Raw genomic sequence first — 25,464 nt, forward strand, 5'->3', positions numbered from 1 at the left:
TACCCTATCGCTGATCAACTTCCGGATTACGGGCAAAAAAAAAAAAAAAACAACAAACAAAAGCACGGATTTGTGTCACGTACAAGGTAAACAATGAATTATACGGCAGCAGTTTTCAAAATAATAATTAAATATAATGAAGCGCGTTTTTTAAACAACATTATAAATAAATTAAATCAATTCCAGAAATTTGGCTTGCAATGCTAATAACGGCCACTGCTCTTTATGCTTGTTTAGGTAACTTTTAAGTTGGGTAACAATTTTTTTCAGCGTTTAATCAAAATTTTATTTCAATTTATAGCCATACAGCTGGGTTGTACATATAATAAATGCATATAAATATTTAAATAGGCTACTGAAACAGATTAGCCAGTTGCCTGGCCTGTGTAGCGCAAACGGTTTTTGTCTGTTTAAATTTGCCGTCACTGTGCTGCGTCATTTCCGCTTGACAACCGCGCAGTATTTAACAACCACTCGCGGTGTTTACGCCACTTTACACTGCCTGTTTTTACTCCAAGGCTTCATTTAATGCAACGTTGCAAACATTACTTATATTTACACTCAAATTCTGGTATTTCAGTGTGATTTCCTGAGCAGTTTAGTCATCAACCGGTATGTAAAATCCCGATACTACTGAATATAAAGAACGGTACGTTAGTACACATTGGATGTTTTGGCTATTTTACTTGATACTTGATTGTGCTGTTTCCTGTTTTTCCAGGCAAAAGAAGCCTGATGGATTCACTAACACGTGTCAGAGAAGGGTAGGTGTTCAGGAGTCCACACAGTGCCACATACACTATGGCCAAAAGTTTGTGGAAACCTGACCAGGGGTGGCACCACTGCTTTAAAAATGGTGGGGCAAATTTCTTGTCTGAGAGAAGAGGTACATCTGTCACTTGTCTATAAAAACATACAGACTAATTACATATATTGCTCTGGAGCCAGGGTGTGATTATAGTACAATAACAGGGCACCACACACCTTTTAATGAACGTCAGCGTAGTTTGTTTCGACCTCACACCCATCATTTTGCATTTTACTCCTCGGGCAGCTAATCACAGCAAAAACGTCATTCACAAAGGCAGATAAAACTCGAAGACATGTTCATATTCTGCGATCAGCTGTTTGTCACTGTTTCGCAAAACATTTTTCCAGCAAGCCTTACTTACTTTATTTGAAGGACGTAATTTGAGGAACGTGTCTGTAATCGATTCAGAATACAGAATATGTGCATATGTCACTTAAAATATTGAAACGTTAGCGATACTGACTCAACACATGTTTATTAAGCAGTAGTGAGCCCCGAAGCATGATTAACCCTTTATCGCTCATAGGAGATTCCCTTTAGGAGAAATGTCCGACAACCCAAGCTGAACTGATTGGTTTTTCAGCCGAGTCAGACCGGTCTGTTATTGCCTGAAGTGCTGGGTCACCGCCCCAATAGTTTGAAAAGTGCCGGGCCAAATGCCAGCTCGTGGCCCTGTACCTGACCATCACATCCATATGTGCTTCTTGAACTTCCCATTCCAGGTTTAGTCCTCCTTTACAGTTATAATAACTTCCACTCACCTGGGAAGGCTTTCCACTAGATTTTGGAGTGTGGCTGTGGGGATTTGTGATCATTCAGCTACGAGAACATTAGTGAGGTCGAGTGCTGATGTCAGGTGAGGAGGTCTGGCACACAGTGAGCATTTCAGTTCATCACAAAGGTGTTCAGTGGGGTTGAGGTCAGGGCTCTGTGCAGGACACTGAAGTTCTTCCACTCCAACCTTAACACACCATGTCTTCATGTGCACAGGGGTATTGTCATGCTGGAACAGGTTTGAGCCTCTTGGTTCCAGGGAAGGAAAATTGTAATGCTACAGCATACAAACACATCTTCTACAATTGTATGCTTCCAGATATGTCAGGTGGTGGTATTTGTAAAATGAGTGTCAAAATTATTAAGGTATAATTAGATGGAGTGCACCATAAAATCTCTTGTTTATCCAGATCTGAGTTTTGGACTTAATTTTTTAAACTAGAATTTTCTTTAAAAGTGGCAAGATGATTTTTGTGGTTGTTTACTGTTAATTATAAAATGAGTTTTTTGCATTTGTTGATGACTGTTGAAGACAGTTGTAATTAACTCATTTTGCCTTATTTTAATGATTTATCTAAGTATTTCTTCTCTCTCACCTCACAGCATAGCCTCGAACCCAAGTTGATTTTTTTTTAATGAATATGTTCTACAAATCTGGCTTTACAAAGGTTTTTGTGAGCTGTTTTAAAAAATTTAAAAATCTCTACTATAATGTAGTTTGTAGTAAAACTCTCAAAAAAAATCTGGAATATGTAGACCATGTTGGTAACACCTTACTCTTCTTTCATTTTCTGTGTGGATTAGCTGTGAGACCATGCAGGAGACCGACTCCCCGCTGCCTCCCATCTCTGAGCGCTTGGCTTATCTGAGACCATCTCGTGAGCTGCTGGAGTTTTACAGACAGAAAGTGGCTCAGTTTGATGCAGAACATGATGACCTGCTGCAGCTGCTTGAGAAGTATAAGAGCACTACAGAGGACCAGGTAGGACTTTACAGTGCGAACAGTGAGGAAATGTGTGTACACATTCCTGTGTGTGTGTGCTTGCATATGTATTTGTACTGATGTATGAATATGGAGTGCTCACAGCACGAACCACAAAGTTTAATTCTGCGGGTGTGCACTTGTGTGTTTAAACCTCGGTGTGTTCCTGTAGCACAAGCTGCAGTGGGAAGTGCGTCAGCGGGAAGAGGAGATCGCAGAACTGCAGAAGGCTCTGAGTGACATGCAGGTCTACCTCTTTCAGGAGCGAGAACAGGCTCTTCGGCTGTACGCCGAGAACGACCGCCTGAAGATCAAGTGAGACTTTAGTTTTTGCAGTTTGCAGGATTGCTGTGGTTCTGGAAATGGTGAAAAGTCATAGAAAATGACATTTTCTGGTGGGGGAAAAAAGTGCTGAAAAAATGTTTTGGCAGATGACACAATATCCATTAGGTTTTGGAATAGTAATGGGATTTTTCGTTATCCCCAATATCATCACCACACTTTAAAGTGGCTATGTTTTTAAAATAAAAAAACAGATAATGTGCAGGAGATGGCTTAGAGCAGGGATTCCCAAACTTTTCCAGGGCAAGGCCCCCCAAATGGCATTAATTTTGACTGAGGCCCTCCTTTTGCAAGATGTCTTTAAAGCACATTAAAAATACAGACTTCTGAATATATCCCCCTTTTTTATTAATAATTACATCTTGCATCCTTACATTACATTAGGAATTGATGGTGTGTGTGTGTGTGTGTGGTTGTCTGGTTGTCTGAGAGTGAGAAAGAGAAAATCATGTATTTGTTTATTTTTCACACCAAATTGTTGAGGCGCCCCCTGGCGACCCCCACTTTGAAGACCACTAGTTTAGAGAATAAAATGTACAGGGAAAAAGGCCCAGGGAATGAATCCAATACCTCTGTGCTAAACTGTGCGAGTGTTTTTATATTTGCAATATTGTGGGAAATGGAAGGTATGTGGGAAATTTTGGAAGTTCTGAAAATGTAATAGAAAAGTCATGGAACATATTTAGTAAAACGTGTGGGGAAAATGAGTTTATTATATAATGAACTTTAATTTCATTCACTGAGCACCATTCATTCACGCAATTCCTGCAGATTTTTCAGGTGCACTTTCAGGCTGTGAATCTCCCGTTCTTCCACATCCCCAAGTGATCTACTGGATTCAGATCCGGTGACTGGGAAGGCCACTGAAAACACTGAACTCACTGTCATGTTCATGAAACCAGTTTGAGACGACTTTTGCTTTGAGACATGGTGCATTATCATGCTGTAAGTAGCTGTTAGAAGATGGTAAATTGTGGACAAATTGGGGGATGCACATGATCAGCAACAATACTCAAATACGCTGTGGCATTCAAGCGATGATTGGTTGGCCAAGAAAGCATTCCCCACACCATTACACCACCTCCACCAACTTGGACTGTTTACACAAAGCAGGTTGTGTCGATGGATTCATGCAGTCGGTAGCAAATTCCGACCCCATCATCTGTGTATCTCAGGAGAAATCGAGATTCATCAGACCAGGATACGTTTTTCCAGTCTTCAGCTGTCTAGTTTTGGTGAGCCTGTGCCCACTGCTGCCTCAGCTTTCTGTTCTTGACTGCCAGAAGTGGAACCCACTGTCATGCTGTTGTGAAATTCCCAAGAGATCAGCCATTATAGAAATACTCTAACCAGCCCGTTTGGCACCAACAATCATGCCATGGTCAAAATCACTGAGATCACCATTCTGCTGGTTGATGTGAACGTTACCTGAAGCTACATGATTTTATGTATTGCACTCCTGCCACACGATCGGCTGATTAGATAATTGCATGAATGAGTAGGTGTACAGGTGTTCCTAATAAAGTGTTCCATGAGTGTATATAGCACCTTTTTTTTCTTGCATCATTTCTAAATGCTTTACATAAAACATTACAATTTCTGACGATAAAATAAAAGTAAAATGAGTAACAAAATAGTAGCTTTACAAAGTATAAACCTACAGGACCCAATAAACTAAATATGGCTGAGTTGTACTGCCTGATTAATTTGGCATAATGATTGATTGTATAATTGTTCACATATACACAGTGAAATTGTTTTCTTCACATAGCCCAGCTTGTTAGGAGGTTGGGGTCAGAGCACAGGGTCAGCCATGATGTTTAAAGTGACATTAAGTTGTACAAGAATCATCAGATTCCCCCTTACTGTATATAAAATTGCCAAAGTGAAAAGATTTAACAGTCTGGTCTATTGCTATCTAGAGAGCTTGAAGACCGGAAGAAGATTCAGCACCTTTTAGCGCTGGTGGGCCCAGACACAGGCGAGATCACCTATTTTCACAGAGAGCCTCCACACAAGGTTAGATACTTTATTTTTGTTGATGCTGACATTGTTGCTGAGGCATAAAGGTAAACATCAGCTTCCTGTGCAACGTTTCATTAGGTCACTATTCCACAAAAGAAACTCCAAGCCAGAACCCAGGAGTATGGAAATGTGGCAAAACCAACGCCTGGATCATCTAAAGGTTTTTTTGTTGTTTTTGTTTTTATGAATTATACATTTATGAGCTAAATTTGGTCTCAGTTCCTCAATTCACCATTTGTCTCCTGTAGAAGGGAGTAAGAGACTGTCCAAAAGTGGAGGAGACGACACAAACTCTGAGCAGTACAAGAAAGACAACCAGACACTTTTATTACAGGTGTGTATCAGAAACTTTTTAAAATCTCACTTTAAAATGCTCTTGAATGTAGTAGCTTGTGTGCATTTGTGTTTCAAGTGAATTCAGTCCAATGTTTCCCCTCAGTGCTGTGTCAGTTTAGTGGTCTATAAAGAGCATTTGAAGTGAGTGAGTTCAAACACTGTGTTGGTTTCTTGATGACAGGAAGTGTGTGTTATGATTGATTGATTGGTCTTTCTAGGTGGAGGCACTGCAGGCACAGCTGGAAGAGCAGACACGCCTGGCTAAAGAGCAGGTGGAATGCCTGCTGGAGGATAGACGAATTCACATGGAGGAGGGGCAGGTCCAGCATCAGAGAGACCAGGAGAGAACCACTGCATTAACTGAGAAGTAGCTCCATCCTTTTGAAAAATCCTTATATTTATTTCCGAATGACCTAGAGCTTTAGTGAAAATTGACTGTCTACATTGTATATAAATGTACTTTCTTTTCTTGATCCACTTTTGCTCATCTCTTCAGACTCCAGCGCACACAGAATTTGCTCTACGAGAGCACCAGAGACTTCCTGCAGCTGAAGTTTGAAAGTCGAGCCCATGAGAAGAGCTGGATGGTGGAGAAGGACAGGCTCCTCAGAGAGATGGACTCGTGTCAGGAGAGGTTAAGGGAGACGCGCAGCTTCCAAGAGAAGCCGAGAGCCTTCACAACCCCGTTGTTTCTCACCCAAACCACTCCAGAGAGCAGCCAGATGCATCGTGATGAGATCAGGGTAGGAGCAGAGAAACCGTGTCTGCATTCTAAAACTGTTTTAACATACCGATGACAACTTCCTCTTGCAATTTACCCTGGGAGGAATCCCTGTTACCTACTTCAGGAAGTTTGGTAGATGAGACATAGGAGAGTTCAGGAGCAGACCTTAGCTATAAGATATTGCAGTGTAATGCAATTTTCTGTTTATTTTCAAACCAGAAAAAACAGGATTGGTAAATGTGGACCACATGTAAAAACCAATGGACTACTGAATATTTACATAATAATAATAATATAATTGCTGCTTAATTTAGTTTTTTTACTCATTATTCTGATGGATAATCAAAATAGCTTGTTACCAAACCAGTTAGACGACATGCTGATGTAACTGTATATAGAAAACAAAAATGCTACAAAAATCACTTTATTGAATCAGCTGTTCTTACAATTTAAAAAATCTGAAAATTCTACTTCATCTGGAAATGGCCACTTGTGTAACTTGGATCATGAGGAATATCAAAACAGCATTGAAATGCTTTTCTTTCTTTGTGGCCTTTCCTGCTTCAGTCGTTCACTTCACCATGGAGGAGTCTGTCTATTCCGCGACTGATCCAACAAAATACTCTAAATAGAAACATCTTCTAAAGAAACATCATTATCATCAGTGACGACCTCAAGTACGAGTTGCTCTGTTCTTTCTTACTTAGGCGCTGCAAGAGGAGTTGAAGCAAGCCCATAAGCTAGCAGACATGTACAGGGAGCAGTGTGTAGGTCTAGAGACTGACCTGGCACAGATCCGAGAGGAGGGAGACGTAGGCAGAGAGATCTTCAAGGCAAGTTGAGAAATGTAAAGGCACTTTAATGGTGAAATGAAATTTGAAGTGGTGTACATATGATGCGACATGTATACGTGGGTGTGCAGGAGCGCTCGGACAAAATGGCCAAGCGTCTCCAGTTAATGACTCAGCGTTATGAAGCTCTGGAAAAGAGGCGCTCCATGGAGGTGGAAGGCTTCAAGACTGACATCAAACATCTGCGACAGAAACTCAAAGATGTGGAGAAGCAGCTCTTTAAGGTAATTAGCCAACATAAACAGTGTTGGGAATTATTCAAAAATATAGGTTCACCCTATCATCAATCGCACGTGAGTTCAAATGATGATGATGTCGAGGGAGCATAACTGGCTGTGCTCTCTGGGTGGGAAGGATAGCTCTCTCTCTCTCTCTCTCTCTCTCTCTCTCTCTCTCTCTCTCTCTCTCTCTCTCTCTCGTCAGGCACAGCAACACTAGCCAACTGCTGGCGTCTGAGCCTATAAAAAAAATGTTTTGATTTCTTCGCCATTTTAGCTCCTTTTGTAGTGTTTTTTTTATGGCTTAGCGATTAGTTACGTAAGGAATAAAACATCCTGGGCCATGCTATTCGAGGAAAATAATCAGTGTTTGGGTGCTGTAATGTAGCCAGATATATACCACAATTTGTCAATTAGTTTTTAAAATTATGTAAAGAACCAAGCCATCTTTTAATTGTTTTATAGATACTTTTAATATTGTGGCATGTCTGCAAGAGAAGTTAGTTTCTGTTTTCACTCATTGCTGCTCAGATATTCTCACCAGTGATCTGCTTATGAGCATAAATCAAATATCACTGTAACAAAACCTCAACATAATTTGGGGTATTTTGTGCTTTTTCGGAGCTGTAAAACACAGGGGATTAACTTGACCTCATGTAAATCCCATGTAAATGTAAATGATGACAATCCATTCCTTTTTCAGGTGACTCTTAACGTGGGGCCAGATCAGGATTTGGCCATCCTGCATGAAGTTCGACAGTCAAACGCACGCACAAAGAAAATCCAGGACGAATTAAAAAGCCTAAAAGCAAAGATATACGGACTAGAGAATGAACTGAGATTCAGCTGAATTTTAAAATGTGGAAAATCTTGCCCTTTTTTGAGCACTTTCTATGCAGCCTAATATCGATTTTTCACAAAGGAATGAGTGAGGAGTGAGTTAATCAGTTTTATTGATTGATTATGATTGACCGGTTCATTATTCAGTATCATTATTGTGTAACATTGGCGTGTAGACAATAGCCATGCAGAACAGAGGACTTGTGATTTTATATGGTTGGTATATGGCAAAAAATGTGTATTGTAGATTTTTCAGATGTTTTCTATTTTAGTCATTTATTTATTTATCTTAAACGGTTTAATAAAAAATGAAATGCTTTGCAGGTATTTTTGGCCTTTTTTTTATATTTATTTTTGTCTGAAGAGCAATTTTGCATAACAAAGTATTATCTCCATTTGCAGATCATTAATGAATTCATTAACAAACACTTGAATTTTTTTATTTTTTTTTATTTTTTTAAACCATTTAATTTTTTTCTGTTCTTAAAACATGGCAATACTGAAATGCTCAGAACGGACACAAAAAGCACACCACTGTACCGTACAATACCGCATGATGCAGTGCTACAATGAAGAGGTGTCACTAGATCATATTCTAGTTTTGTCTCAAAATAGAAAAAAAAAAAAACAGACAAAACGTGTTTTAACCTCAGAACTGAAAACAAAACTTGACAACATATTGCACAACAGCACAGACTGTACCATCATGATTAATTGGCAATAATATTCATGGTACTAAATCCAATACTTCCAAAACAGCATGTACAAATATAAACTCGTATCAGCGTACATTCAAAATACCGTTAAGCTGTAACAGGCATAAAAATGTAGCAGCACTCTACGTGTACCCATTTATTACATAACCCCTATACTGTAGCTTTCACTGCCACTTAATTGTTTTAAAAAGTTTTATTCTTTCTCCTGAGTATCTGAGGTACAAAGTGCATTGTCATAGATATGGATCATCGATAAAAATAGTAATACAAATAAAATATTGGAGTATTAGTGTTTCGGCTTCGGCCTTTTATTGGTGCTAGCGTAGTACCTTTTTTTTTTTTCCTGAAGGTTAATGGTGGTCACAGCTGTCTAGTGTCCTTTCCTCATATCACTATCCATTATTCCTGTCTGGCCTACATCTACATTTCTTCAGTCTGTGTATAAAGTGAGTGCTCCCTGTCACAAAGATTATTTGCGTGCCTTTATCCATTATTTTTGCACAGAAGCAGACGCAGTTCTTTTCACTAGGTGACACCAGTACCAATTCTGTTGCCAATACTTCAATGGAGATTCACAACAGGCACAAGAACAAGCACAGATCCACCAGAAGAAATTGTACACGAAGGCTGTAAAGGGTATTTTACAGCACTAGACCAAATAACATAACTGTAAAACAAGTTAAATGGTAACAGTGGTTTTCTCTCCACACACAATTCACCTTTACTTAAAAAAAATAAATAATAATAATAATAAGGTAAAGAATTTTTCAGTCATATTTGTTGTGCTAAATCCCACTGGCCCATTCTAGTGTGAAAAGTTTCAGATCATGTAATTCTTTTTGAGAACCTCCAGGTACTGTTGTGTGGCTCTGCTCAGTTTGTCCTGTGGCTCCACAATCAGATTTGAGTTGAGGTTCTTCTGGGAGCCGCAAGCAGAACCCACTGGAGACATCCGGGTAGAGGCACCCTCCAGCTCGCTTGTACCTGACCGAAAGAAACCAAGATTACAGATGTGTTTCATCCGGAGGAGTTTGGCTTCACAAACTTATTCGAGTTTGTTTAAAAAAACATAACTGTACGGTAATAACTGAATTATGTACGAGAAGCGGTGAAGACAGACAATGTTCTTTGCTGTATGTAAACAGAAGCGCTCACCGTAGTCCAGCTCCTTTGATATGTTTTTCTCCAGTTCAGACTGCATCTACATAGGGCAGGTGGACAAAAATAGATCATTACTGTATGTGCATCAGTTATTCTGCTGCTTTTATTTTGCATACCTCATAATATAGAGCAAAAGCACAGGCTGAATGTTTGGTTGCTGTAATAAGCTTTGATAATGTAAAAACATAAGGATTCAAGCACAATACTATGAAATGAATGCATGTAATGGAAACTACAGCACATCTGATGTTAAGTTTCCATCAGTGCTCAGTATGAAAGTTGAAAAATAAAACACTCAGAATTTTTTGCCAAAATTAACAGCTAAAGTTCGGATTAGTGAATAACTCATTTGAAAGCAAGGGCATGCTTTTTCATAGCAGTGAGTTACACCCAACTACACACCTGCTTATGAATCAGGCTGAAGAGAGGACAGGTGAGAGACAGACTTTTGAGCTAGGAGCTGAAGAAGTAAGAAACAGGAGAGGTTATGCGTGCAAAGTCTATAGGAAAACCCGGGGGGAAAAAACAAGGAGTGACAGAAATAGGAAAAGTGGAAGAGCAGTGTTTAGTCGCTGATGTAGAAAAGAGTGGAAAGCTTTACTTTGCTGAAGAGTGGAGATGGCTGATATTTGACAAGGAAGGACTTGTTAATTCCTTACTTACAAATATGCCTGTAATGACACTAAAAAAGGAAAAGGTTTCGAAAGCTAAATCCCCACATGTACTGAATGCTGACTCGAGCCTGCTCCAGCATACCTTTGCCAGGTAGGTCTCCACACGGTTGGTGTGCTGTTCCCCCACAGGGCTGAGCAGAGACGCTCCCAAACCCAGGCGGCCCAGAGGGGGATGTGTGTCCAGAGCCGGTCCTCCCAGACTTCCGTTGATTATACTGCTTCCGAGGAGAGATTTGCTGCGCTGCCTCTCGCTTAGTAGCTTTGCGTTGGCCTCTGCTAGCCGTTCATTAGACCTGAAAAGAAAAATTATATCGGTGATAAAAACGTCACAATGCATATAATTGATTGTGGTACATAACAGCAATGCAGCAACGTATTTAATATTTAGTTCAGCATTACAAGAAAAAGCAACCTGTTACCAGTGCAGATGTGTGTGCGTGTGTGTATGGCTCACCTTTCAAGCTTGTTAGTGAGGCTCTTCCGGAGTCTCAGCTCGTCAGTGTAGAGTTGTCTGTAGCGTTCAAGCTCTGTGCGGCTGGAATCTCTCTGCAGTAGACTGTCCTGCTGAGTGGTGTGTGCGCGGCTCAGGTCGGCCTCCAGCTCCCTAATGCGCTGCTCCAGCTCGGCTCTCTGACTCGCCTCGTTAGCAGCCTTCATCTGCTCCAGAGCTTCCTGAGACGCTGCCTGTGTCTACAAACAAATAACACGTTGTCACGGTTACTACACCTGAACATAGGCACGGCCTGAAAATCAGTTATACAACCTACTCGGATGACATTTTAAAATACTGCCACCAACATTTCATTTCATTCTGGAAGCAACACTTCTAAAACCAATGGCATGAGATCATGAGTATCTTACACGCTGCCAAGAAATAGGCTGTCCCGTTATAAAGGGACTGGAAGGACAACTGTTCGTATAAGGTGTTTTATTTTGCTCAGACCTGTTGTTCTAGGAGGAATATGTTTACACGATAAGCGCTTTATAAATAGAATTTTAGATAGATAAGGTTGATATTTGTTATTGAGAACTGCGTGGTGTCGTTCACAAAAAATAAATTCAGGTAGTTAATGCAATACATCCTAAGTGGCAGAATATGTATCTTGATAGCTTGCAAGATTCAACTGCTATCTACGAACAAGTTTTTAAAAAAGGGGTAATTTATAGAATATTGTAAAATCATAACTCATCATTATTGCATTATGAAAGTATAATATAAGGATTGTCTATTTGGCATCACTAGAGGTCAACCAAAATTGATTTTTTAAAATAACCTATACAGATATTTGCATGTTTATGTGCCTGATAACCGATATGCAGAACCGATATTTATTTATGTTTTGCTTGTTTCTGACACAATGATAACACCACCACTGAACTGAACAAACTGTTTTATTTATAACTATATTGTCAATTTTACTTCCTCCTTGCATACACCATTAAATAGAAAGTGCAAAAAATAAAAAATAAAGTGCATTATTATTAAAGTGTATTTATTTAGTAAAAGCTTCCATGAGGTAAACATATTACAGGACTCCATGAGTTTGTCTCTATTTCCTAGCACCAAGCTGCTTAAACTACATATCAAGCGTTTATGTAACATCAAGTTTATCCATGAATGGCTGTTATGTTAAATGAAGTTTATTAATTAAAGCAAAGCGAGTCTACTTTAGTGCTGCAATAGCGCTCTGTGAGCAATTCTGAAAATGGCCACAACGGTCACGGCACCATTTATCGGTTTTCCGATATTTCTAAACCGATAACCGATTATGGAAAAATGCTTAAATATCGGGAAAGATATCGGTAAAACCGATAACATAAAACACAAGTGATGCATAAATTACAATAAACACTAGCACTACAAAGCCTGCTTGTGTAATAAATTAACTGAGCAACACTGTAGAGGCATGACTCATCTTGGAAGTGGTATTAATGAGGCCAGCAGGGGGCGCTCACACAGTAGTCTGTGTGGGTCCTAATGGCCCAGCATAGTGATGCTGCTGTTTTTACAGTATAGTGTCCCTGTCTTTCGGATGAGACGTTAAACCGAGGTCCTGACTCTCTGTAGTCATTAAAAATCCCAGGACAGTTATTGTAAAAGAGCAGGGGTATAACCCCAGTGTCCTGGCGAAATTCCCCCACTGGCCCTTCTTTATCACAGCCCCCTAATAATCTCCATTCCTGAACTGGCTACATCACTCTCTCCTCTCCACTAATAGCTGGTATGTGGTGGGTGTTCTGGCACACTGTGGCTACCATCGCATCATCCAGGTGGATGCTTCACACTGGCGGTGGTTGAGGAGACACCCCCCCCCCCCCGCCACCCAACCATCCCCTTACAATGTAAAGCGCTTTGAGTGTCTAGAAAAGCGCTATATAAATCTGAGTAATTATTATGAATTTTTGATGAGCTGAGGGTGTCTAAATACAACATAAAGGGTTTGGGATTACACTAGGTCCATGTTTCTGTCCGTTTTCCAGCAGCCCACAGTTGGGCTTTCTGCACTGCAAAATTAAAAATGTGTGGTGACCGCAATGATTAATACAATCATCATGCAAGAACTGCTATGGATTGACAAATACATCTCAATGAAAACCTTTTTAAAAAACCTTTCTAAGCTTTGTCATATTCCATTTACCTGCAGGAAGAGGTTGATCTCATCTAGTTTATGCCGTATCTCCTGTCTGGCTCTCTCCTCCGTCTCCCTGCGGAATTGCTCGGCTTGGCTCTGGTCCATGACCCCTGCCTCCATCCTCCTGCGCAGGCCTGTCACCTCCTCTTCCAGCTGCTGCTTACTGCGCTCCAGACGCTCGTGACTGCGACCCAGGCTCTTCAGAGAGCTGAGCTGCTCCTTCAGCTCCCGGTTCATGTCTTCCAGCTTGGAGCAGCGTAACGCCTCCCTCTCCAACTGCACTTGCAGCTCATCCACCTGTAGAGATACAGTAGGGGGGAGGATGGAGGGATTAAGATAACTGGTATGAGTAGGGAAGGAGGAAGACCAATAAATAAGTAGGAAAAAAAGAAAAATGGTAGAGTTCAAAATAATAAAAGGAGAAAATCGATGTGTTGTTGGTCAGCCCTGTACAATATCTTTAAGATGTAAAATGCACATAACTTCCAACAAGTTTGCCATCTTTCAGCATAAACAGTTTTGTACATGGAGACATACTTTTATCTTCATCCTGCTGACGGCTCCCTCCGTCTCATTCTGTCTGTAGGACAGCTCTCCTCTCAGACTGCCCATAGGAGAACCCAGCTCTCCTCCATTCTGCTCCCGCAGCTTCTTCTTAGCAGTCTTTACCAGAGTCCGCAACCTACAAACACACACGGCTTCATTTATTCAACATATACTGTACAAGTACAATAAACAAACGTTTCTGTACATAGAAAACAGCTCCAGGGTCCAGAACAATCCTGTTCTTGGGTTACTGTCAGTGCAGATGTTCTCCCCTGACTACATGGGCTCTCCTATGGGTTCTTCAGGTTCCACTTTTCAAATGCATGCTGGTAGTTAAATTGGCTACACTAAACTGCCCCTAAGTGTGAACAAGTGTGTGACTGTGGTACCATGACCATGACCCGGATAAATCAGTTACTAAAGATTAATGAAGTAGGTTAGAAGTCCAATTTCTCCCAGTGGTTACTGGACTATACTGCTATAAAAAGGCAAATCATAGTAACTTCAATTTCAATAACGTAACTTTTGTTGTCTGGTTTATCGTCTGACAAAGTGACCAAGATCAAAATCTCCATAAAAAAAAAAAATACAACGAAAGTCCAGACCACATTAAGTTCAGTTACGATGATTTATCATGATTTCCCAGCAGCTCTGCTTGCAATTAGTGCAGTTTGACTTGGAACTCATCTGCAACTGCCATGGATATTATACCAAAACTAAATGATTCATTGGCTGCAGATTTGAAATGATTGCAGTTAGAAATCAGAATTAGAAATTCATGTTAGCTAATTATTGTTGACCACTGCTAAAATGCACTGCAAACTTTCTTATTGTCAGTGCTACTGCCATGTTGCCTTTGTAGGACAGATATAGATAAACAAGTATCAACATGCCCTGCTATAAACATGCTATAAACATAGGTTCTAAACGTTTGACCAAACTAGACCTTGGTGTCATGAACATCACTCATCATGGCATGGCATCTAATAAAAATAACTCCCCTTAGTCCCACAGTCCATTGTGTCACCCACAGGTACTATAGTAATATACACACGTAAGCACAGCTGGGTCTCTCATTACTGCAGGGAGAGACAGGTGGGCTTGAAGTATCACCTGTACATTTCTTTCTGAAGTTCAGTGTTTCTCTTCATCTCTTGGTCCAGTCGGGCATCGACGGCCTTCTTCTGCTCTGCTATCTTTTTGGCTTTCTTCCTTTCTAGCTCCATCTGGAGTACACAGAGAGTAGTGGCACAAAACCGGCAAAGATTTAGGAAATTACCTATGAATAAAATGAACTACTCTACTGACACAATGATCGTGTTCACACAGCCTTAATTCACTGTATGTTTTTTTCCTTTAAGAAGAATTTCATTGTACAGAAAAAAAAAAAACCTATGGCTGATTGTTACAAGGACCTGGTTGCTGAGCTCTCCTTTCTCTTTTTCCAGTTCAGCCAGTCGGAGACCAAACCGTGATCGATTCTTCAGCTCCTCTTCCCACAGGGCCTGAGAGTCATGGGCATTGTGGGAAAGCATACTTTGCTTCTGGACCTGAGAGGAGAACCAATATCAGTCAACTCTAATTTTAAGCTTTTACCAGCCTATTTAAACAAAGCAAGCCCTTAACAATAGTAACATTAGTGAACAAGTCTGTTATACTTATAATCTGTTATGAAGGTTCTATACTGTCCTACCCAGTATGTTCCTAAATTAATCTGAATCACATTAAAAATTGTAATTAAGACCTGTAATAAATGTTTAAAAAAAAGAAACAAACAAAAAACACATCTCCAGTCTGTAGCATCTGCAGCACTTTTGACTTGCGCACATAAGCTAACATCTTACACATCAATTAAAACACCTCAGATCTGAAGATAGTGTTAAAATGATCCCTCCAGATATGTAGTACCATATAGTAACAATACTTCTATCTTATTTTGCCTATAACTCATCTTGTACTTGGTCACTATTAATCATTTTGAATAGTACAACAGTCTTCTATATCTGTATTCTCTTGTCCTGTGAAAAAAAAAGTACATTTTCCACTCCTGATCCTCCAGTAACAGTACGAGTCTTGTAGACTTGCTATCCAACCGTCACCCTCTGGTATAACTACAACAGCAGCTACTGAAGTAATGCTGAATGTACTTTAAGAAACACAAGTTTAACACACTCCTCGTCAATGCGACTGAAAAGTCAAACCAGACACTTTTATTTGATAGCAGAGTGAGAAATGTCGAACCTCACGACTGAGCTGATCCTCTAGTGTCATTTTGCTGCTTTGCAAATTTGTGACTAAATTCTCCAATTGATTTCGCACCTGTGAAAATGTAAAAGAGGTAATGCAAAGGCGTGTGAGGCATTTCCACAGAGAGACGAAGAGTTCTTTGAAATCTTTAAAAGGTACAGCGACACACTTCATGCAGATTTTAAACTATTTTCATGATAAACCAATAATATGAAGTTCAGATCCCCAAGAAACAGAAACACAGAAGAAGTTTCATGTACAGTAACAGCAAGCTCAATCAAATGAAAAAAAACCCCCAAAACAAATCATGATAGAAATACCACCACCAAGATCAGAAAATGTCCATAAACAACCCAACTAATTATTCAAATAAAGTCCATGACCGACAGTGTCTTGAAGGTCTTGACATGTTGTGTAATGAATTGGAAACTCAGTAACAGTGATGATGTACACTACCGGTCAAAAGTTTAGACACACTTATTCTTTATTTTTATTTATTTGACCACATTTTAGAATAATTATAAAGTCATCAAAACTCTGGTATAACACAAATGGAACTATGGGAATTATGTTGTGATAAATAAAAAAAAAATCTAAAATAAAATCAAAATAATTTAGTATTTTAGCATCTTCAAAGTGACGCCCTTTTTGTCTAGAATTTCTAGAAATGTATTCTTGGCATTTTCTCAACCGATTTCTTGAGGAATCCCCAGAGATGCTTTTTAAACAGTATTAAAGGAGTTCCCACCTACGCTGGACGATTATCGGCTGCTTTTCAGAATATTTCGCTCCGAGTCATCCGTTTAAAAAAATATATTTTTGTAAATAAAATGTTAGTTTTCTAATTAAAGTAATGGATATGTCAGCATAATTATATTTTTGTTTACAACACCGATTTCAAACATTTAATCATACACCTTCAGATCAAAAGGATTTTAAGATCATGAAGAACAGTTCAGTCACATGTCTCCAAACTTTTGACCGGTAGTGTATATATCACAAGAACACTTTATACCATTTAAAATAAAATTTACTACAACATATGCCTCAAAAAATGTATACATTATATTTCTGTCTTATGAAAATGAGTACTTAAACATTCTTCTCGCTAAAAATTGGACAGCCATGATTTTGTTATTTCACCTATTGTAGTTCAGCACACTTAATTTGAAATGAAAATAATGTAGAAGATGCAGAAGGTCTTCTTTTGCAACAAAAGCTCGTAGTATAAGGATAAAAGACGTCTAATTCCTTTATGAGTCATCCAACAGAGATGTAATACCATCTAGTTCACCCAACTGAAATGCAAATATTCTGCGACATTCTGCACTTACACTCAACATCATTTTATTAGCTGGAGCACAGGAACACAACAACTAAAAGGTTTGTACATTGGCTTGGGTTGTATCTGGACACCTAGTAAACTGGTTGATCAAGAACTCAGTGAAAGATGCAGTTAGCTTCACAGCATGTAAAATACCAACCCCTCCTCCTGGTGATGAATCGGTCAGCTGTGAAAAGAACACTCATACTATCAGTTCCGAGCAGGTGAGAACGTACAAGACTGAAGAGATAAAAATGCACACTCTGGTTTTAAGGTTCTACAGTAGAGGATCTCTGTACCAGTGCTGGGGACTCACTGCACTGAAAGGTTTTGTGTGGGTCCCCAGAACTAGGGTCGAGTACCCCTGTTGATGCATGATACAAGTAAAGACACAAGCAGTCTATTAATTGTTAAAGAGTTCATTTTTTCCCTTTGGTAGTCTTCAATATTTATTCACTTCATCTCATTAACAGAACACAATAGAAGAAACATAAAAGTACTCCAATTAGTGAGATAGCTTCATTATATAATAATAATAATAATAATAATAATAAAAATCTGTGTTATAAAATAATCTGTACTTACAGCAGTAGCTTCCTGAGCTTCTTTTTGGAGGATTTCAATGCGGTTATTCTGTTGTTTTGCTGTTGCCTCTAGTCTGGCGTTCTCAATCTCCAATCTGCGGACAAAAAAACATTATCTCATCAATCATTGTAACAAATTAAAACAAATCCACAGACTCATCAGGACAGACGTTTTTTTAAATGAACTTTTTAAATATTAGGCTCATTACTCAAATATGTACAATAATATTTTGATTATTTATTGGACCCATAGAGTTTTGTTTTTTATTCCTGAACTTTCCCACAGACAGAATACAGAATACATTAGGTCCAAGTTGACATTATTTATAGGCCGATTTGTTTTGGAATTTTTAAAGTTTGGATAAAATACCATCAATTCAAGTAACCAGTCAATCAGGTCAAAAACTATAAGAACTCAATAATACAGTAAATATAATATCTTTGGTAAATTTGGATTGTGATTTACACTGCTGTAAAAAATTAAAAAATAAATAAAATAAATGCATGGACCCCTTGGGAGTCCCTGGACCATACTTTGAGAACCACTGCTTTTTTATGATCAAATCCGGAAAAAAAAAATCAAAGATTTTACGCTTTATTTATTACAAATAAAATCAAGAACCATAATCTAGCAACATAGTACATAAAGAAACACATAAAAAATTGCATGTGCATATCCTGTACCTCTGTACTGCCTCCTCTAGTTGTTTAATGGTTTGTTCTGAACGTGTTGTAGCAGCGAGCACCTCCTGGAGTTTCTGACCAGTACAGATGAGGTCCCGCTCCTTCTCATCCAAAGTGCCCATCAAAGTGTTAACGCGCCTTTCCACCTGAATGTTGTTTTCCTCACTCTCCTGAAGCTGGAGGTAAAACAAAGAGAAGATGCACTTCACAACACTTGGTCGACCTGATATTGCTTGTTAGTTTACTTGAGTAACTGAACTTTACAATTTGATTGAACTTCAGTTTATTCTACATTCATCATCCCACCATCATCACACAGTATGATGTCATACGACAACAGGACTTTGCACACCTTTCCCCTGAGTCTGTCCATGTCCTTCTGAGTGCGCGCTTTCTCTTCCTCCAGGTCATTGCGGTACCGAGTGTTCACCTCCAGAGACGCCTCACACATGGACAGCTTCTTTAGAGAATCAGCCAGATCCTGTTGAAGCTGCCTCAGAGAGCTCTATCATGGGCACAACAGTGCATCACAACTCTATTAAAATGACTATAAATGTTCTGTAATGAAAACACATCTAACAGAACCAATTCATCTTCCTAAATTGAAACCATGCACACCTCTCTATCAGCTTTCTCCTGCTCTAGTCTGTAGTTTTGCTCTCGGAGCTCTGCGTTTTTGGTTGCCAGCTCTTTGCTCCTCTCCTCGACCAGCTGCACTCTCTCCTCACCGTTGGCACGCAGCTGGCTGAGCGCTTGGGTGAAGCACTCCTGCGCGTCCGTAACAGCCTGCTCCTTGGCTGTGCCCCTGTTCTGTGCCTCCTCCAACTGCTGCCTGAGCAGGGCACCCTCGCTCTGTGCCTGTGCCAGCCTCTCCTGCATGGCATCCTGTCTAGCGACGGCACGGCTGGCCCGATCACGCTCGCTCTGCAGCGTCCCCTCCAGCTCTTCGAGCCGTGCACGGGCCTGTTCCCGTTCGCGAGCTGCCGTCTCGAACATCGCACTCTTCTCAGCCACGCTCAGGGTGGCTCTGTGCCACTCATTCTCCAGACTGTTGGCGCGGGCCTCGACCTCACTCAGCTTCTGAGAAAGTGACTGGATGGTGTCACGCTGTGAGTTGGATTCTGATGTCTGCTTCTCTTCAGATCGCTGATGCTGTTCACGCTCGCGCTGCAGAGTGCGCTCTGTCTCTGCACGTGCCGCCTGACAACAAGAGCAGAGGGAGTTAGCAAAGAGCAGTGCTAACACCAACTGATCTGAATGAACTTTGTTCAATGATGCCATGCATATTAAAGGCTCATCCTTTTGTGGCCCCCTAGAGTCGTCTAATTGTCGCAATTTTGTTTGTTTTTTTAACGCTAGGCTCTTCTTTTATCAGTGTGGTTAACAATACTGTACACTAGTATGTCTATGTTTGGTGTGTGTCTTAGTGTGCTGTGTATAGTTGATTTTATTTATTCATATTTCTTATTTTTATGTACATCATAGTTCAAGGGTTGACAATCCAGACTTGTCCCGACTCTACCGGTCAAAAGTTTGTAGACGCTTGACTGAAATGTTTCTCATGATCTTAAAAACCTTTTGATTTGACAGTGTATGATTAAATGTTTGAAATTAGTGTTGTAAACAAAAATATAATTGTGCCAACATAGTCATTACTTTCATTAGAAAGCTAACATTTTATTTACAAAAAAATATATATATTTTTATGAATGACTCTGAGCAAAATATTCAGAAAAGCAGCCAATAAGTGTCCAACGTAGGTGGGAATTCATTTATACTGTTTAAAAAGCATCTCAGGGAAATTCCTCAAGAAATTGGTTGAGAAAATGCCAAGAATACATTTCTGGAAATTGTAGGCAAAAAGGGCATCTACTTTGAAGATTCTAAAATAATAAATTATTTTGATTTATTTTGGATTTTTTATCACAACATAATTCCCATAGTTCCATTTGTGTTACTCCAGAGTATTAATGACTTTATTATTATTCTAAAATGTGCAGGGGGGGGGGGGGGGGGGGGGGGGGGATAAAGAATGAGTGTGTCTAAATTTTTGAATGGTAGTGTACGGGTAAAAAAAATTTTTTTTCCAAATAATGTTCTAGAATTTCTATGCGGCCCCATTTGATGCCCCCCCCCCCCAGTGGACCACAGCCCCCAGTTTGAGAACCACTGCCTTATGCACCTTATTTCAAGAGCACAAACAGCACACATACACACCTGACACCTCTCAGTCTCCTGCAGGGCTGCCTGGAGCCGTGCTTTGCTGGTCTCAGCCTCAGTCTCCAGCTGTTGGCGCACCTGCCTCTCGTGCTCCAGTTTGGTGCTGAGCAGTGTACAATCTGACTTCAGGGTGCTCAACTGCCCGTTGTACTGGAAGACAGTCTGAGCTAGGGTCTCATCATTTAGCTTTAGGTCACGTCGAGCATCCTCTAGTCTCTCCCGCAGCGCGTCTCTCTCATCGACCAGTCTGCTCTCCTCCTGCCGGCTGAGTGAACGAAAGTGCTCCAGCTCAGCCCGCACTGAGCTCAGCTCCTCCTGCAAAGTGCAGACCTGCTGCTGCAGCTCCCTCTCACGCTCACTGGCTTCAGTTAGCTGGGATGTGGCCTGGACAAGACAGTCAACAACCTTAGGTAAATGCGTCTGTCAACACCAACTGACCTCAGTGACAAACACAATGCCTCCAGGTATGATTCTTACCCAATCAGCATCAGATTTATTATATAATTTAAACATTACCTCGTTGCTCTTGGTGACATTTCTAAGGTTCTTCTCTTCAATTTCCTGCTGCTTGCGCAGGTGACTATTCAGCAGGTCCTCCTGTAAGGCTCGAGCACTTTGCTCATGGGCCAAAAGACGCTGGGTTTCATTCCTGTCATCTTCCAACTATGCAGCATACCACATATACTCGTTAGACAAAGTGAAAGTAAAAGGAGTAGATTACAGTGTATTCCGTTTTAATTATGTACAGCAGTCCTATGAAAAGTATTTCCCCCCTTATTGCATATTTGTCACAATGAATGGTTTCAGTTTTTTTAGGGAACAAACAAGCATTGTTTAAAATAATCAACTCGGGAATCTCAGAAGTTTCCGAATGATATATATGAACAAATCATTATATCATTTATATCAAATTTTGATCATAGATGACCTGCTTCATGTTGTTCATCAGGGCCCTAATCTCGAGTTCCAGGTTTCTCATTTTGAGCTCCGCTCTCTCCCTCTCCTCTGCCTCGTCTCGGTGCTGTTCCTCTTTCCTAAACAACTGCTCCCGGGTCTTATCATACAGCATAGAAGCACTCTGGTGCTTCTCCTGTTCCTGCTTCAGCAGAAACCTACAGTGAAAAGTGAAAAGTTGAGCTCAAAGACTTTGTGGTAATAAAATGACCTGTGTTTCTAGTGACCATGAAAACATGATGACAATGTCAATATTTAGAACATTTTGTCAAAATCAAGTGCAACTCACTTGAAGTTGTTGAGGTCTGTCTCCAGCTCTAGTCGGAGGTGCTCCAGGCTGGACTTGCTCTCTCTGCTCTCATCCAGCAGGAGTTTGAGCTCATTCCGCTCCTGCTCCAGTTGAGAAACCTTATCAGCTAGTCGGCTGTGTCTGTTGCGTTCCTTCTGGATGGTGTGCTCATACTCATGGAACATGTTCTGCAACTTCACCATGCTCACTGAATCTACACAGAGACAGGTAGAAACGAGGATTAAGGATCAACTAGCATTAATAGCTGCGTTTCTGCATGAAGTGCATCTTGCTACATTATTAAATTATCCTTAGGAACCAAATGATGTCACATGAAGCCTGCAGGAATTAATCAGAAAATATTTATTGGTCTATCTGAAATGTATAAGTCCAGCTCACCTATAGAGCTGGTATCCAGCTGCTTGATGAGCAGAGAGGCATTAAAGTAGCCTGATGTAGCAGAGTCCAGCTCTTCAGTAGCTGTGTCAGACGACTGTGTGAGGTCTTCAAAGTCATCTGCTATTTCCAACTCTCCACCATTCTGCACAGATAAAAGTTTCACAAAGTTTTACATTTCCGCTTGGCAATATACGGATTGCATGTTATTGACTGAATAGGAATTTTAAAAAACAACAACGATCATATTATAAGGGATTTATTAATTGAATACAATGTTTTAATAACCAACCCTACCTTTTTCTCAGCCCTATGTCGTGAGGATGGAGACCTACCCAGAATCAACAAAAGACAATGCAAAAATGGTTTTTAGCTTCATATGCTCTTATTTAACATAAAAATGACACCGATATCCAGGGATGACCTGGGTTGCGCAATCTAGAAATGGTACAATGCAGTATCTTTACTGTAAAACACATGTATGCGGCATCCAGGACAGACAGAGTTTAGTAGATATTTGAGTGCATAATGAGCAAGCCAGAAAGTCCAAATCATATGAAAAGAATGCCATACTGCATATGTACCTTCCTTCATCTTCTGACACCTCACTTAAAGTACTATCATCAAACACAGACAGGGGGCCTCCATTACGATGGTTCACAGGGCAGGGATCGCTAGACTGCTTTGAGGCAGGAACACGTAGCAGGTTCCCCTGGCTACCCATAGTTCTCTTCTCCTCATCATCAAGCAGTGTTGTCTTCCTGTTAAGTGTTGGGGATTAAAAATCTCATCATTCATCACGAGGGTGAAAAGATTTTGCTGCCCACCACCAGCCTTCACTCAAAGATGCTAAAATAACCTTGAGAGGGTGTTTCCGACGAAGTAATAGCAAGAACCACAGAACACAATTATTAGATATTTTTCCATTACAGTCTCTAAATGATTTATATAGTGAAACATTTACACTACACGTCAAAAGTTTAGACACACTCATTCTTTATTTTTATTCCCCCTCACATTGTATAATAATAATAAAGTCATGAAAACTCTGGAGTAACACAAATGGAACTATGGGAATTATGTTGTGATAAAAAATCCAAAATAAATCAAAATAATTTTGTATTTTAGCATCTTCAAAGTAGACCACTTTTTCTCCTAGAATTTCCGGAAATGTATTCTTGGCATTTTCTCAACCGATTTCTTGAGGAATTTCCCTGAGATGCTTTTTAAACAGTATTAAAGGAGTTCCCACCTACGCTGGACACTTATTGGCTGCTTTTCAGAATATTTTGCTCCAAGTCATCCGTTTAAAAAAATATTTGTTTTGTTTTTTGTAAATAAAATGTTAGTTTTCTACTGAAAGAAATGAATATGTTGGCACAATTATATTTTTTGTCTACAACACTGATTTCAAACATTTAATCATACATCTTCAGATCAAAAGGTTTTTAAGATCATGGGAAACATTTCAATCGAGTGTCCACAAACTTTTGACTGGTTTTGTAAGTGTTTTTGTTCATTGCTAAAGGTACCTGATGTCATTCAGAACAAATGCAAAAGAAATAAAATTATCCACAGCCTGAAAGTCAGACTAGGAACTGTCACTGAAATAAAATTGCTTGTACTACCATGAGTATGTAGGTTTGTATACATGTAGTGAACTCAGGTAAGTGGTGTCTCACTAGCAATGTTAATCTGAATGGATGGAAGCCAGATTCTTAGACGTATTCACATTTCCAAATGTCAACCCCAGCTTCCACCTTATAGAGTCTTACCTCCTTGGGCTTCTTGTTGGCCATTTTGGTGAAACATGATCCTTCTGTTGAGATCCACTATCACAAGTCCCTCCCTGTTTAGGGTTTGGCTTGTCAGGGTTGGTGTCTGCTTTCTTGCCTTTTTCTTGGTCAATGTCAGATTGTTTACCAGAGCCATGAGTCTTCCATAAGACACTGGATTTAGGTTCTCCTCTCATGACACCAGCCTAAAAACAATAGCATATGCTGTCTGTTTAGTTTTCATGAATTTAATATTTGTGTACAAATATTTAACATTTGAATGACACAAATACTGAAACAAGCAGGAAAACACAAACACTGAACAAAGCATTCAACAAGACAGAAGTCTTCTTTTAAAAAATTTTAAAAGAAGCACTAATAATGGAAAACGAACAGTACCAACAAGCAGTGTAAATGCACACACACTCACACACTGTACACTACTCAGGAAAGATGAGATGTGATCTCCAGGTGGCTGAAGGAAATTATGAGTGAGACACAAAAACTGAAGTGTGAGGTGAGGCCCTAAAGACAGTATTAGGTGCCCGATTTGATAACCAGACACCTGGGCAAAAATCACGCTGTTAATTTTTAATGGCTCAGCAGCCTGAGCCAGATGGGGAATAAGGCATGAGCAGTTCAGACCTTGCTATTCGAATAAATAAGTAGGAAGGAACAAGTAAATACTTAATGTGCACCACTTGGATCGTGATCGTGGGTTTTCACAAAAGGCTACAAACACAGAATTATGTTTTGCCTATTCACTGCTGCTTTGGTGTCTTTAATATTATAATCACTAGTAATAAAGAACCATCATGCATGGAGAGGTCGACCAATAGTGGATTGTACTGATACCGATAACTAAGTTGGGCGATAGTTACCTGCCGATAACCGATGAATCAACTGATAGTTTTTAAAATTGATACTGAACACAACACTCAAAGTAAAATATTGCTGAGCTTTTTTTACCATGAAAATGTTCTGTACTTTTTTAATGAAATAAATATATAAATATTAATATATTAAATAGTAATAAACATTAAAATAAATAAAAGATATACAACCAAACTGATCCAAAAACACTCCAAGATAACTCATATATATATATATATATATATATATATATATATATATATATATATATATATATATATATATATATATATATAAAATAAAAAACACTTCCAATATCACAAAAAAATTTGTCAGTGATGATTTTATTTCACCTCTAGAGGCCGCTCTTGTATTGTACAATGACAAGGGACCCTTCTCAGCCACTCCGCAACGGACTCAGCCGGAAAAAACGATCAGTGAGGATTTGATAACTGGTAGTTCCAGCGATCAATTCTTTGTGCCAA

At 39.7% G+C, this 25,464-nt stretch overlaps 2 protein-coding genes across 12 annotated transcripts in view; one reads left to right on the plus strand and one right to left on the minus strand.

Annotated features, from left to right (window-relative positions):
- Positions 1–7: 7 nt before the first annotated feature.
- On the plus strand, positions 8–8,230 carry ccdc77 (coiled-coil domain containing 77). Of its 3 annotated transcripts, none has more exons than XM_017485388.3 (13): positions 8–86; positions 581–649; positions 722–764; positions 2,390–2,567; positions 2,740–2,882; positions 4,832–4,928; positions 5,013–5,094; positions 5,183–5,268; positions 5,489–5,637; positions 5,767–6,013; positions 6,702–6,827; positions 6,917–7,069; positions 7,767–8,230. In XM_017485388.3, exons 3-13 carry the CDS (start codon positions 736–738, stop codon positions 7,911–7,913), a joined length of 1,437 nt encoding a protein of 478 aa, XP_017340877.1. In that variant the 5' UTR covers positions 8–86; positions 581–649; positions 722–735; the 3' UTR covers positions 7,914–8,230. The 3 variants fall into 3 exon arrangements, with proteins under 3 accessions (XP_017340877.1, XP_017340876.1, XP_017340878.1); XM_017485387.1 differs by having other exon boundaries at positions 581–612; XM_017485389.3 differs by lacking the exon at positions 581–649 and having other exon boundaries at positions 15–86.
- Positions 8,224–25,464, minus strand: part of si:ch211-272n13.3 (ankyrin repeat domain-containing protein 26) — a 31,796-nt gene continuing 14,555 nt past the window's right edge. For 6 of the 9 annotated variants that reach the window (XM_053685794.1, XM_017485375.3, XM_017485377.3 and 3 more), the window contains 22 exons: positions 24,107–24,312; positions 22,916–23,092; positions 22,629–22,662; positions 22,335–22,476; positions 21,936–22,149; positions 21,621–21,804; positions 21,209–21,355; positions 20,690–21,076; positions 19,091–19,672; positions 18,825–18,977; positions 18,473–18,648; positions 17,790–17,883; positions 17,365–17,391; positions 15,875–15,952; positions 15,049–15,183; positions 14,747–14,859; positions 13,625–13,769; positions 13,094–13,384; positions 10,909–11,144; positions 10,537–10,747; positions 9,775–9,820; positions 8,224–9,603 (listed from right to left, as the gene is read on the minus strand). In XM_053685794.1, coding sequence (XP_053541769.1) covers positions 9,440–9,603; positions 9,775–9,820; positions 10,537–10,747; positions 10,909–11,144; positions 13,094–13,384; positions 13,625–13,769; positions 14,747–14,859; positions 15,049–15,183; positions 15,875–15,952; positions 17,365–17,391; positions 17,790–17,883; positions 18,473–18,648; positions 18,825–18,977; positions 19,091–19,672; positions 20,690–21,076; positions 21,209–21,355; positions 21,621–21,804; positions 21,936–22,149; positions 22,335–22,476; positions 22,629–22,662; positions 22,916–23,092; positions 24,107–24,312 — 3,942 coding nt within the window. In that variant the 3' untranslated portion in view covers positions 8,224–9,439. The remainder of the gene's footprint in view (positions 9,604–9,774; positions 9,821–10,536; positions 10,748–10,908; positions 11,145–13,093; positions 13,385–13,624; positions 13,770–14,746; positions 14,860–15,048; positions 15,184–15,874; positions 15,953–17,364; positions 17,392–17,789; positions 17,884–18,472; positions 18,649–18,824; positions 18,978–19,090; positions 19,673–20,689; positions 21,077–21,208; positions 21,356–21,620; positions 21,805–21,935; positions 22,150–22,334; positions 22,477–22,628; positions 22,663–22,915; positions 23,093–24,106; positions 24,313–25,464) is intronic. The other 3 variants (XM_053685798.1, XM_053685795.1, XM_053685797.1) reach the window with 3 other exon arrangements.

This window comes from Ictalurus punctatus, chromosome 14, assembly GCF_001660625.3.
Source record: "Ictalurus punctatus breed USDA103 chromosome 14, Coco_2.0, whole genome shotgun sequence".
Classification (NCBI taxonomy): Eukaryota; Metazoa; Chordata; class Actinopteri; order Siluriformes; family Ictaluridae; genus Ictalurus; species Ictalurus punctatus.